Here is a 14881-nt window from a genome sequence, read left to right as displayed (position 1 = left end):
GTGACTCTTGTTTCTGTGGAACACAAAAGAAGATATTTTAAGAAATGTATGAAGGTTTTGTGCCTTTACAATGGAAGTCAATGGGGTCCAATGTTGGCTGGTTACCAACATTTTTCAAAATATAGTCTTTTGAGTCCTGGAGAAAAAACAAAAGTCATAAAAGGATAAATAACATTTTTGCTTGAACTATCCCTTTAACTCAAAATCGACATTTATATTGATATAACAAAGGTTTTTTTTCTGAGCTTTTCCTCTAGAAACGCGATGTCCTTTTGAGAATTAAAAAGAAGTGAGACTTTATTATAACAGAAGGCCGTTTAAAATGTTAATATAAAGGTGCATGAGAACATAATAGCATTTTTGTTTCTTCATGTGGCTTTAAGCAAATAAAAAGGACATCAGTCTGAAATATCTTTAAGAGAGATGCTAGCATCAACTCTGTCAGAAAGCCAAGTTTAGCAAAAGCGTGTGCCAGCAGGTCAGTCAGGTTATCCCCCCTGAGTTTCCACTAACATCAATAAACAACGAATCTGTAATGTCTACAATCCAATCGACCGTCTGCCATAATGCCTTTGGACATCCTCTGAAGCACTAGGAAACCCTTCTGCCGGGCTACATTCCCATCTGCAGTGCAGTCCTGCAACCACAGTGCTTTCTCTCACATCAAGAAGAATGTTTCTTTTGATGTGGCAGTGCACGGTTGGGTAGTCTGAGAAATACTGGGAAACACTCCGGTCCTAACGTACAGAGAGAGCGGAGCCCAGAGAATTTCTTCAACTTAGCGCTGATAAAGGCAACCCAGCGTGTGCTTACAATACTTAAAATTAAAGACTTTCAACATTTCTTTTTTAAATTCTATTTACATGTGGAAGAGTGGAAGATAATTGGACACCTTTTTAAATAAGTCCAAATTTTAGGCAAACTAATTAGTCTGGCTTTCGTGCCAAAGACGGAGGGGGAGGAAAAGAGTCAGCGTGAGGTGGAGGTGGAAGGGAAAACAATTGAAGAACGGGAACAAACCCACATCTCTTAGCTGGAAGCCGGGAGTATTTTTAATTAGGCAAAGACTCCTGGGATGGAACAGTGTGATTTTTTACAGACATGCGGGTTCCAAACGCATTTCAAATACTTTAGAAAAGATTCCCTGCTGACTTCACTTAATGTTGCACATTTGCAGCTTAGCAAAGAGAAAGTTCCTCTCTGACTTTTACACCCAAAAAATGTAATTCTGTCATCATTTACTCACCCTCAAGTTGTTCCTAATCTGTATAAATTTCTTTGTTCTGTTGAACACAAAAGAAGATATTTTGAAGAATGTAGGAAAGCAAACAGTTCTGGGGGAACTTCTGACTACCCTTGTCATTTTTCCGACTATGGTCAATGGAGGCCAAGAACTGTTTGGTTAAAAGCATTTTTCCAAATACTTATCTTTGTGTTCTTCAGAACAAATAAATGTATACAGATTAGGAACAATTCGAGATGAGTAAATTATGACGGATATTTCATTATTGTTTGAACTGTTCCTTTAAGGCCTTGGATAAAAGTCAAAGAGGAAATTGTGCAACATTAAGTGAAGTCAGCAGGGAATTTTTATTTCCATTAAAAATATATATATTTAAAAGTACCTGTTAAATGTGTGAAAAGTTCAAGCTGATTATGAGACAAAAATTTGAAATTGGTTGTGCTATATACAGTATAAAGTCACAGCACATATTTATAGTTACAGCACTATAATTGTTTCCTCTCAGGAACTGCTTTTGACCACTGTGAAAGCCACCACAGCACAGAGCACATGGGACTGGGATATTCATTTAATCTTCCAGATCCAGTTTTAAGGCAGCAGCTAGTTGGCATCATGAGTGACTTTTGCTGTTCGGAGGGCCATTTTTTAAAGCGGAGATCTCTCCAGGATGCCCAGTGAGGCTTTAATTAGTAGTGAGGGAATAGGACAGGTCTTAGATCTCAGGCCAGCTTCCATCAAAGCAGGTTCACTCTGAGGAACAGAGCTGTCGCTCTCCCAGTGTTCTGTAAATGCATTCTGAAATGAGTTGAGCTGGGAAGGTGCCTGCTCTTAAAGGGACAGTCTTTTCAAAAAAGAAAATTATTTCATATTTTACTCATTTGGCATTCCATAGCATGACTTTCTTTCCTTTAAAGAAAAGATATTTTTGAAGTACAAAGGTAACCAAGCATCACTGTCCCCCACTGACTATCGTGGTATGGACATAAACCCCACTGAGACATTTCTCAAAATATCTTCTTTATCGCCAGATACAGGTTTTGAATGACATGAGGTTGAATAAATTATAGATTTTTCCCTCGTTAAAGACTGGGTCACAGGGTCACAAGAGCCCAATTTTGTGACCAAAATATATACCATTTAATTACGTAATGAAAGCATTATTGTTTAGCAAGGTGGCATTTTTACAGATAATCTGATCTGACACGAGGCCTATACAGTACCTATACTCATACACTCATCATAAATAGGCTACTTTTTAAGCTAAAAAAATCAATAGATACGGTGATAATATTTGTGACAGCCCTACTTAAAAGGTATAGGTGGGGACAGTAAAAAATAGTTATTAAAACTAATAAATTATTACAATGTTTTAATTCAACGTACTATATACATTTTCTTAGGCCAAGAATCAATGCTTTTGGAGGAAACAGTGACCAGCAAGACTAGAGTAATCTAAATAAAATCAAAATGCAAACTTTCAACCACTTCACAACAGTGCCAGACTTTGAGGCTTTTTATGGAATAGCAAAGAATCTTAAACTAGAACACCTCATTTCGTAATATTGAACTTGCTTATGATCTACATTGTTTGTGTAGATCTACACTGAAGTTAAGCAGAAAGATCAGTTTTCCATTGTGAGTGACAATAATTATCTTCAACATTATGAGTGAAAAAGCACAGGAGCATCAAGAGCAGTAATGAGGTCCAGGAAGGTAGAAGACAGCTGACTGCAGCTTGACAGATTTTTCCCATGGCAACACAAACGTGTATGTACGAGTGTTTGTCTGTACATCCCTGATTGTTGGGGTAAATAAAGGTGATGCCTTAAGAAAAGATGAATTTGGTGCACGATAACATTTTTTTACATTGTTTATGATATTTGGCATATGCATGCTCTCGGTTCTCTTCAGAACTCTGTAGCTGACATAAATACCTTCTCTGCCAAAGCATGAACCAGCAGAGGTGTGCATTTTTTGGTTTAGCAGAAAGTAAAAAATGCCATCGCTAAACAATAAATATCCCTGGGCATTGTAGGGCACAGAAAACAAGGACAGGCAGTGCAGAGAGCACTTGAACAGTGTATTTATGCTCTCTGGACAAAAGCATGTGGGATTCTGTTGAGCCGGCTACAGCCACAGTTGTCACCCACACAGATGAATTTAACTCTCTTTACTGTCTCTTGACATTCTACAAGAGTAATGTCTTCTTCTGATGTAAATGTAATTAAATGTGAACACTGTGTTTTAAAATTAACACTTACCAAGTGTTAAATCAAAGCAAAACTCCACTTTGGAAAGGAAATAAAATTGCCTTTATAAAATCAAGGTGAGTAGTATGCAAAGGGTATGTGCGAATCCTTAGTATTCAGACAGGCACAAAATACCCAGATGGTTAACTGATTCTGGCAATTTTCTCAAGTATGCATTGAATGGATACTTTTCTATCCCATGCGACTATGGTTTATTAAATCGTGAGCACGAAAGTCTGACCCTCGCTGATGTTTGTGATGTTATAAGGTCCATCGAGAGCCGCTTTTATCCCCTATCGAGTAAACGGATGCATAACTGAATAAACTAAATAAAGTTTGAGAACCACAGTGGTGTCTGTTCTGCTCGTCCACACAAATAAGCAAAGCATGGTGAAATATCACAGAGAATCCAGTAATGAGCTTCTATTGATCCAAAAAGTAAACACAACATGTGTTGATGTTCCTGCATGGTGGCGATGGCTTCAGAACCGGCCCCTGGAGGATACAGGCATAAGTGGTGTCAAAATGACCCTTATTAATGATAGAATGCAGGTTTTGTGTGCATTACAAAAAATATACATTTAGAATAAAGATAAATACACAGGAATATCTAGAAGAGTATTAGCACAAAGAAGGAGATATGATTTACCCATCATGCTATTTTTTACACAGCTTCAATGATTCATAAGATCTGAAGCAGGGAAGTCTTTCTGTCATGCTGTGAAGTAGCTGTCAAATTTGTCATCAGTGAGCACACACACATAAACACTCATTTACTGTGTGTGAGAACTGGTAATTCTGAAGGGGTCGAGATGATGAGAGAAGTCTAAATCAGGAATTATCTCTTCTATACTTATCTGAGGCTAGCTGGTGACTGTTAATATGTTTATTTTATTAACCACGCACAAAAAGATTCCCATTTTTGAATGAACATTATGATTTTTATAGAAATTAGTTTCTATAGGTTTTGTAATAGCGTCGAGTAGGGTGAGAGTTTTAAAGCTGCAAAATAGTGAAGCCATCCATCATAAAAGTAATCCATATGACTCAAGTGGGTTTAATATTGTCTTCTGAAGTGAAATGATGCATTTGTGAGAGAAAACAATGATATTTTAAGCCTATTTAGTTATCAATATACAACATATAAATGTAAGAAGACAGTAGCCAGGTAAGTTCAAACATGGCAAAAACTTTAAATTTCATTAGTTCTCGTATTATGGGCATAATCGTATGATGACAAGTATTTAAAACCTTGTCTCTTTATATTTTGTGACATCATTATTAGTCATCCTTTATGTTCGTCCCTGGATTTTACAAATGCCTAACCAATACAAAAGTGCAAAATAGTATTAAATCGTTTAAAAAGAACACTGTTTTTCCAATTCGAGATAAACAGTACATTTGGACATCCATAGACTGATTTTAAAAATCAAAGGCAGAGGTAGGAAGAAAACCAGAAGGAAAGAAAGACTGCAATGGTTTGGACAACCAACCATGAGTTTTTAAATTAATTTATGATCTTAAATGTGACAATACAAGCATAGGATGTCAAACGAGATGTTTTTACTTGACCACTTAAGTCGTACCATCACATTTTACCCGTAAACGCGCACACACAGCCAATCTAACGTTGTTTTTAAATGCATCTTTAGTTTCTTTCATGTCACAGACACCCGATGGTGGTCCAGTCTTCTCTTCCCACCTCTGCCTCGTTTAAACATGGTAGCAGAGTAAAATCAATCTATATGCAATACAAGTTTAAGGATAGATTATTTAACACTTTCATGCATGAATGAAAATACAAAACAATTTTTGATTTTTTTTTTACATATTTTCAAAGAGATTTTCAAACATACACTTGAGCGGTGGTATGATCTGACGGTTTGGTTAGCTGAAGAAAGGAAGTCATACATCTACGATGGCATGAAGAGTGAGATTATAAAATTATTTTTCATTTCCTTGTTTTACTTCATCATCTTTTTTAAATGGTCCTGCATTTATAGAGACAAAAATCCAGTCTTGCAAAAAATAATATGTTATTGCTGAAGCTGCATGCATGACAAGCATAAAACAATTAGCCACATGCTGTCGGAAACAGTTTGAAAAGGAATCTGAAAGGTCACGCTGCAGGTTCATCTTCCCAAAAGCAGTTCATGGGAACTAACCACATACATATATAAAATACACAGAGCTTCACAGAGACAAGCAATGCAAACACCCTCAAACTGCCTCTCTCTCTCTCTCTCATTTTCTGCTACTTCTTACAACGCCACATGAGAATCCGTCTCTCCCTGCCCCGTGAGATCTTTTGAATGTGAGAAATGCTGAACACTGTGGACAGATTGAAAACAGCTACTAGAGGGCTATTAAATATCCATTATCGCTCACTTGTCTGTCATTACAGGTACTTCTCTCTCTCCCTTAAAAGCTGTGATATATTAAGTAGGGCGAGCTACAGATGCAGATCAGGTGATGGGTCACGCAGATCTCCAACACGGCACCCCGTGTCAATAGCCCAGGCAGATTTACGCTCCGTGCCCAATCAAAAATCCTGAGGTAGCCTGGCAGACCGAGCCTGCGTGAAAGCTCTTAGGCCAAAAGAGCATGTCATTTCCTCTGGAGAACAGACACTAATGATTCTCTCAGCCCTCTCCGAACGCATGATGTAACCAATCACTCCTGCGGTAAAAGCCGTGCAGCGGGCCAGTGCTTTGCTCTCAGTGTGATGGTTTTATTCTGGAGGAGAAATTGATCTATAGCATGTATTCAATGCATCCCGGCCTCTTTGAAAAAAGAAAGACGAATTATGTTTCATTTCACTTCTGTGAGTTAAGCTCTCAAAGCTGGAGGCAAATTACATTGCCGTGCTTTGTCTCTTGTTAGAGAGATGTGTGTTTTGAAGCCAAAATGTTGCAAAATATGGCACCCAATTCCCTGTGGTACCCTGTCGGCCTTGCTTTCTGTCGGTTGCATTCGCTCTCTCTCTCTCTCATTAATGTTGTCACCATGCTGTTCTCAGGGGAGGGGTTTAAAAATAACACAAATCGTGCTAGCACCACACATCAAATAGTAACTATTGCTTTGAACAAGATGGTTTGTTGTAGCTTTCTCTTCGCTATTTGTATCGACTCAGGTGCATGTACTAGTTTCATAATGTGGAATTTCTCCTTCTGAAAAAGAAAACTGAAAACAAAGTTTTCTGCAAAATGTTTCATCTCAGTTCGAAGACTGATGCAAAAGATTGGAAAAATTGGATTAGAGCAGATCTCCAATCCATCCAATAATGATGGCCGAGAGCTCAAGACTAACAGGCGACCAAGAAGCAAAAATTGTATTACGATACAAATGGATGAAAGTAATATTGTACCTTCACGTGCATTGATTTTTGCATGTCATATTATGCAACAAAGCCTCTCTCTAAAATATCAATTGTCCTACAGATACACATAATATGAATATGGATGAAGAGACTCATCTGCATAATGAGGCTCATCTAAAATCTATTAGCAAATGCATTTGTGTTGCCAGTTAAATAGCATTGTTATAAGTGTAAAGCAACATATTTCCATAATGTGTCCTGAAATATTCCTTGCTCTCTTTTAAACTGTCAGTATGATGGTCAAGATGTTTAATGTTATTTGAAACTATAATGGTACAAAGTAAAGTTTCAATGTTAAATTATTGGGCTGCAGATGTTTATTTAGTTGCTATTCTTGTTCTTGTAAAAACTATTCTAAAACATTCATTAAATGCCTGTGTATCGTTTCACAGTTTTCACACATGCAGCTCCTGTAGATAAATTGCATTGAAAAACAAATTGTTAAAAATGCAACAAAAAGGAAACTGCTTGGTGTTTTTTTGTCCATTAAATGTCAGTTTGGCCATGAATGTCGTGAATCCTGAGATGTCATCTGTGCCAGAAAAGCTTCTATTTTACATGGTGGAGATGTACATGAACACCTTGTCCATAATGCTTTGTGTTCGTATTTTCAGTATGTAAATCCTTTTTTATTTTCCATAAGCCCATACTGACAAGACCAAATATTTGTGTGTTCCGAATCCTATTAATCTTACAGCTTTGTTCACAAAAGCATCAAAACAGAAACCATCTGATACTAGAGAATTGCCAGCACTAATTTGCCTGTTTTTTTACATTAGTTTCCGTTCTCACAAATGGAATGGAAAATTAGTTTTACCATTACATTCTTAGAGAGTGCTGCATGTGTGAAATTTTACCTCCCAAAACAACAAATGCTAGTGAACAACAATAGTGGTCTTTCTGAAAGGGTGAGTGAAAAAGGAAAATTAAACAAGAATAAAAATCATGCAAAGACCAGGAATGATGAGAAAGTAGGGTGGATTTTGATTTCACAGAACAGAATCAAACTTTTCAACAAAAAAGGAGTTTCACACTCACCATCCTTATCAGCTCTCCGGAAAATCTGAAAAGACACACACACGCAGAAATACAATCTATCAATATCAATTATTAATCACATTCTCTTTTAAATTCTCCTCTAGTACACTTTAAGACTTCAGGACATGTAAATAAACATAAACTAACATGCAATTTTAGGTTTTAAAATCCTAAACCCTAAACCCTAACCATGCTTCAATTCCCTAATTTATTACTAAACCACTGAAGGAAAAAGGCTCCACACTTACACCTTGTATAAAAGTTCCATTACAAATAACTTCATCACATACAATACAAACCAATCCCAGAAATATTTTTAGACATAATATGAATTGGAGAAAAAAAAGAATAAAGTAATTAAAACAAATCTTCTCTACATGGTTCGATGTCAACCATCAGTCACTTAAACCCACTCAGAAAGCTATTAAAGAAGGGGGTGGTTCTATAGATAGATTGACTGCAAAGCAATGGCCTGACACATGAAACATGGAAGTGATTATTCCTTACATTGATTATAGAGGGCCACAAGCACAAATGACAATCTAGGCTACTCCATAAGTTTTTGTTCATTGCAGTTTGTTAGTTGCCGATCAATTTGGGTCCGTTTGTAGGAAATTGAGTGAGGTAGACCTACTTACATCTGTAAGAGCAAGAATACACTGACCAATCAGATGTGAAATTGAACACTTAAGACTCTCTTGGTAATACAGAAAAATCCTCACTGCAGTCAATAGAATGTGCTGGAAAGCATTCGTCACTATGGGCCAATTTACAGCAGTCAATCTATTACCCTTTCACATTTTCTGATAACAATGACTAATAAATAAATACAATGTGAAGTGCGGTTGTTGCACAGTGGTAAAGTCTTGTTAAATGGACTGACTGCAAATGCAGCCGTTCACATGGATGGTAATGCATCGAAACGCGCATGTTTGTGTCTTTTTTGGAGCGTGTGGCGAATGTTATATAATCAAAACACTTATTGACAATTCATTTGATCCGCCACAAAAGTCACCTTCTGCTGACAGTCTAAAGAGGTTCTCACTTGGATGTAGCAGACGTTTCATTCAATTCTGAGAACTAACTGCATTTCAGCTGTTGGGATACTTCACCATCTCAGAACAAACGCAAAAGTCACACCAGAGGGATAAATGGATATAGGGCAACCACTGAAACAGCTAGAGGACCAATAACTGTCTTCTTATTTTGGAAACATTTTTCAAAACAGTACCACCAAAAGGAGCAAAAAAATGTGGAAACAGCAGCATATCTTGATTTTACAAAGCATTTGAAGACACCATTGTTATCTAATGTTGAAAGCTATTTTTACATTTGAAAGCAAAACGGTTTGCAGCATTTACTGTCAGGATCATGCTTTGATCAAGAAGCAATATAACTATTACAGTGGCATAATATGCCAGAGGGTCTAAATATTAAAGTGATAAGTTGGCAATTCAGTTTGCATTTATTCAGTTGGATATTATTAGACTTTACTTGATAATCCATTTTTTTTCGTACTGTTTGGAAAACTTATGTTGGGATACAGTAAAAATAAAGATAGAAAGTAACTTTGTGAGACTGTGGGGGTAATATCATGGAACCTTTCTGGAACACACTGAGAAATGTTACCACGGTCAACCCTGTTATTCAATGTTATTGTACAATAATTGAATACAAATATATTTGATTTAATACTAGAAATTCAATTCTTCTTCCAAAAACTGTAAAAAATTGTTAGGTTTTAAATAGAGATTCATTTAAGCCAAATTTGAAACCCTGTTAACATTTTACACCCTTTTTTAACTTTTGTATATTCCAAGAATATGTACATCTTAAATTGCGACAGCATTTTTTTAAAAGAAAACCTCCGAGCCTGACTGCCATCAACTTGTGAATATAATGCACATCCATAAAATATTTGTTTTATCCAACTTGTGGTAAAATTCCACTTCGCCGAGGTGTTCAAGATTGAAGGATGCACAATAATAGAACAAGCTTGTGTTAAATACCATTGCAAGTTCTGACAACATAAAGTCATTTAATGTAGGTGACCCAGTTTGTTTCCACAGGTGATAGATCTCTGTATGACTTGAAATGAGGACAGCTACCAAAAATCTAAAGGTCTAATATGAACTACAAATCTAATAAATGGGAATCGACGCAAAAATAACAAGTTTTCAGAAAAAAATCAAATTATTATATTCATAGCTAATAATGTCAATAAAGTAAAATGTACAAACAACGACTGAACGACGAGGGAGGAGAAAATTAACATGAAAAACTGCAGAACTGAATTAAATGAAAAGAACGCCTTATGCAGAGATTTTTCTTTTTTAACCCGGACTACCTAAAAGAAACGTGATAATAACTAAATAAAGAAGCAAAATAAAAGGAAGATACACAAGTCTACATACTGTAGCAAAGTAAAACTAGAGTTCAAGCAAAGATTGATATGTTCAGCAGGCACTACTCCGTGAACTCATATTTAGCCTCGCGCGGTCAATTTAATTGATTCTCTATGGTTGGCTCAAATCCAATTCACTGCACAAATGCCAAAAATATTTGTATTTTAAAGTTCAAGTCAATAGCGTGATGAAGTCTTTAGTAAATGCCATGTGCAGTCACCAGCTAACCACTTAAAATATAAAAGCATCTCTATGTTCTCACACATGTCCAGTAATTAACATTTACATGTTTATCAAGGATAATTTACAAATACTACAAACTCGGTAATAAACATTGCAAAAATACTCAAAATTCAGTTCATTAGACCTTGGTAAATTTTTGAACATGATGATGTAAGAGATTGTGTGAAAGAGCCTCCATTACGACAGCTTGTTAGTGCTCCTCTTAGTTTGTGCTGTCGGGTTTGGGGAAACCAGGCAGAGAGAATTTGACACCGACACACCCCGTGAATACATGCTTGAGACAGCGAGCAGATCGAAGGCGTTCTGAGATAAGTCTTCTTAATAAAATTGAGGCGGGAGGCTATATGTGACTGTTAAGCAATGCAGTCTTGAGCTCCAGTCGAGCGATGGCTGATCCTTGAACAGGCATGCTAGTGGACGTAATTTGGTAGAGATAGATTGAGTTAAGTAATGGAATTCTCCCAGAAACCATAGAGATAAATCAATTCCCGACAAGCACCTGTGCTCCATTCCAAGTCTCCATTTGAGCCGGTATACACACACTATATCCATAAAGATCAATTAACAACACCCCTTCTTTATCTACACATCTTTTTTCTTATTCACCATCAGTTAGGTACAATTGTGCCTCCATTCTTTTTTATATATATATTTAATTAGACTTTCTTGGGCGTTATAGTTTGCCTACTTGAGACTTTATCTAGGCCTGGAAGTGAACTAGTTTTCTTATCGCTCTCTTAATGTTGTAACTTATATCCCTAAAAGCAACATCGAAATCTCAAGAGATAGAATCATCTGATAGACGTAATTATCCGGGATGAACAATACTGAGGCAATACTTTGACCTACTAAATCAATACTGTTGAGACCTCCGCACAGCAGCCAACCACACATAACTGGAAAGCGCAATGAATTATTTAGATTTGGGTGCGCGTTGAGGTCCACCCATAAAATCAGAGCAGAAACCGTTTTATAACCTCGGGATGTTGAGTGGTACCGTGGGATGCACCAACTAGACCATTTTGTGCTTTTATATTTCCTAGATATCCTATCCACATCGTTTTACGAGAAGATAAAGTCGGGCGGCAGCGCAAATAAATCCGCTGCGCGCGCACTGAAGGCGCAACAGCATTTGGATACGGGGATGACCGCGCGTACACGCTCAGTGTACATGCAAAGTTCCGTAAGCTTTCGCTGAACTTATCGTGAACACATGTTGGATATTTCTTAAACAAATCACATACGACTACAATTAGGTGTCAACTCCGTATAAAAAGTTAAATAGGTTGATACAAATATAACCTCAGGTATTCCTTAAATTACTACATTGGTTGACGAGTTGTCATTCGTCAAATTGCTCTAATCATAAACACAACTTAACTTTAACAAAGTAAAACCCGCGCACGCTTTTCGTTTACGGTGGGACACGAGAAGAAAACATTATGAAGCACCTACATCCAAAATGACAGAGATGCCTTTCCGTGGCTCCGGTGCGAAGAACTGCTCCTGAGCCACCGCCGCCTCTTCCTTCCCATATTCCCGTGTTGAGATGCTCTTGTTGTCGCTCATCTTGGTGACTATCCAGCGGACGAGCCCGTCAATTCCACCGGGCTGTGCGCCGCTGTTTCCGGACTGTGCAGCCGTCTCGCTGTCCTGAGCCCCGGGGTTGGGGTGCTCTTTGCTGTCCTGTGACCGGAGTTTGGCTTGTTCTTTGTGGAGCAGTTTGTGGACGCCGTCCCTGCAGTAGCGCGCTGCTTGTTCACACATCCTTTTGCCGCGGAGCGTTCATGCTGCGCGCTATGGGGGCGACCCCTCCCTCCTCTGTGACATCATGCATCTCAAATCTCCCCCCTCCTGTCAAACACATAACTGGAGCAGTTTAAGAAGTGTCACTCATTTTGACTAGTCCCAGAGTAATAAAGGAAAAACAGCAGGGAGATATAACCCATTGATCCTCAACTTTTTCCGGATGTAGTCTATTTTTGGATTTGACCTATTTAAATTTGCTATAGTTTAAGATTTTCAATCCTACAGGGAAGGTCATTTCAATTCTGGAAAATTCAGTAAACACCATGACAGATATTGTGGTTATAATGGGAATTGAACTGGTTTAAATGGAAACGGTTTGGGTGAGTCTCTACTGGTAATGTGTTCCCAAATGGGAACAGCAATCATTACACCTTACTGGAATAAGGTCCAAAATACATTATATACCGTATAAAATAATTTATAAACAGCTAATGGTTTATAATCTTATTTGTAATGTAAACCATTAAATGTATTGCTTTTTTTATCAGCAGGGTTATAAGGTCAGCAGTTGTAAATATTCTGGACAAACACATCTAAAATGGCTAACCCAAAATTTCTTGGCATCAAAATATGCTTCATCTACTCTTCTTACTGCTCCAACCACTGCCATATAAAGTTCAATGTTCTTCTGCACAGTTAACCAAACAAATAAAAATCAATCAATCAAATTGGTTTAATAAAATCATCTCCCCAACAGAAATATTGTGCAATTTGTTAAAAAAACAACATCAGCTGCTTAACAATTTTGGGGCGGGTTCCCCTACCCTTAGGAAATCCCTCATCACATCTCTATAACGGTCTAAAATGACCTTTGTGACTTGAAAGACTGTTGAACGACTCCCCGGCCCTGCCCTTTATGAGGGGTGATTAAGTCATTCTATCTGAAAGGGTCTTTATTTAATTGGCACAAAGAACACCCCTCCTACAGTTCGCGTTCCTATAGCAAGGCATTTAGCCAAACAGAAAAAAGGCCATTGGATGCATCTCTTTAATGTAGGGCGACTCACAGCGACCTGTTCCTCCCCTTTCCCCGCAGAGGGAGCTCGGATAATTACAACAAGCGGTAATCCCTTGTCTTTGGAGGCGCTCAGATCAACACCCCTTGCAGCCAATTTGTACATTGCAATGACAGGCCTCTCATTTCCACACATAAACAAACTCAGTGGTACATCATGGCACGTCAAGAAAGCTGAATGGCTATTTTGGTTAATGTGGCTGAGGTTTATCAGCCCAAGACACATTGGGAATGGGCTCCATTAAACAATAGCCAATGGTCAGGCGCACTGGTAGGTGGTTTTGAAATATCCTGAACCATAGCATGAGTTCACTTCGCTTCTTTAGCGAATGTACATGTCAAATGTATCCCTTAAATTTAGACACTGCACTTATGCACTTGGTTTGAGATTAGGATACAGCAAGAAGATTGAGATCATACACATCTTTACGGAACACAGTTTGAAACAGACACTGACCCGCACACACAAGAGGAATGGCTTTACAGTCATGCTTCAATGATGTAGAAGCAATAAGTGCACCTCCTAGTGGAACTAAACAGAGTAACCCAGTAGTCAGAAATATTAACGTGTATTTGACTGTTTTATTTAAATATTACCCCAGGTTATAAATACCACAGTTTAAAGAGAAATGTTTATTAAAGTCTTTAGATTTGATGTTTTACACTAAACTACTCTTAACAATAGTTTTTTACAATAAATTAATATTGTATTGAAACACCGCATGTTATTTGAAAGGCCGACAATAAATAAGCTAAAATATCTGTAAATAAGGTAAAATGAAAAAAGACCTGAAGTGCTAGAAAAACAACATCCCTAAGCCATATCAAGAAAAAATATTTAAAGGTGCAAATATTTTAGGCATGACCAAGAAAGACTTTAAACCAGAGAACAGCAGGCTTCTCCTTTCACCTCTTGCTGCTGGTTAGGATGTTTTTTTCTCTGAGGCCAGGTCCGGACTGTTACCTTTCAGGTAATAAACCCAGAAGATACCCTGTCCATGGGCTTCCATCCGTGGGCAGGAAATTGTCAGCTTTCCGTGACATGGGCCCCTGGAGCCCACGGGAGGACCTTCAAATATAACCTGTATGCTATGGGTCTTCTGGGATGGAATAGTCTCTGTACCCTTGATAGTGAAGACAGGGTTGTCCACGTGGAAGGAAAAGGTTGTGGCCTGTTGAAAGACATTCTTAAAGGGAATAGAAACACTTGAGCCTGAGTTGATGTTGAGCGGACCCTGAGCTTTGGGTGGGGTGCAGGTGCCATACAGAGGGAAGACATACTTTCCTCCTAACTCTGAGGAGATGGTGAGCAGGCTGTGGATTTCTCCCAGGTGGAAAGGTTCAAAATGGACAGTCACACTGACGTCCGTGCCTGCTTGGTTCCCTGGTGCCGTTTTAATGGACTTTTCCACAATAAAGTTGGGGCTGTCCGCCTGATCCGAAATAGAATTTGTGCATTAAAATCTTTGATAAAATGCAAGAGTTCACATGCAATAAGGC

General features: G+C 38.0%; 2 protein-coding genes across 6 annotated transcripts in view; both read right to left on the bottom strand.

The window, feature by feature from the left end:
- necab2 (N-terminal EF-hand calcium binding protein 2) overlaps positions 1-12377 on the bottom strand; it is a 66955-nt gene extending 54578 nt beyond the window's left edge. The window contains exons 1-2 of the mRNA XM_056765925.1: positions 12013-12377; positions 7910-7934 (exon numbers count right to left, since the gene is read on the bottom strand). Of these exons, the coding sequence (XP_056621903.1) occupies positions 7910-7934; positions 12013-12324 (337 nt within the window). The 5' untranslated portion in view covers positions 12325-12377. The remainder of the gene's footprint in view (positions 1-7909; positions 7935-12012) is intronic.
- Positions 12378-13999: 1622 nt separating this feature from the next.
- hydin (HYDIN axonemal central pair apparatus protein) overlaps positions 14000-14881 on the bottom strand; it is a 56751-nt gene continuing 55869 nt past the window's right edge. For all 5 annotated transcript variants that reach the window (XM_056766276.1, XM_056766279.1, XM_056766277.1 and 2 more), the window contains one exon: positions 14000-14814. In XM_056766276.1, coding sequence (XP_056622254.1) covers positions 14305-14814 — 510 coding nt within the window. In that variant the 3' untranslated portion in view covers positions 14000-14304. The remainder of the gene's footprint in view (positions 14815-14881) is intronic.

Source organism: Triplophysa dalaica, chromosome 14, assembly GCF_015846415.1.
Source record: "Triplophysa dalaica isolate WHDGS20190420 chromosome 14, ASM1584641v1, whole genome shotgun sequence".
Taxonomy (NCBI): Eukaryota; Metazoa; Chordata; class Actinopteri; order Cypriniformes; family Nemacheilidae; genus Triplophysa; species Triplophysa dalaica.
The sequence above is the reverse complement of the archived record's forward strand: the minus strand, read 5'-3'. Positions and strand labels throughout refer to the sequence as shown.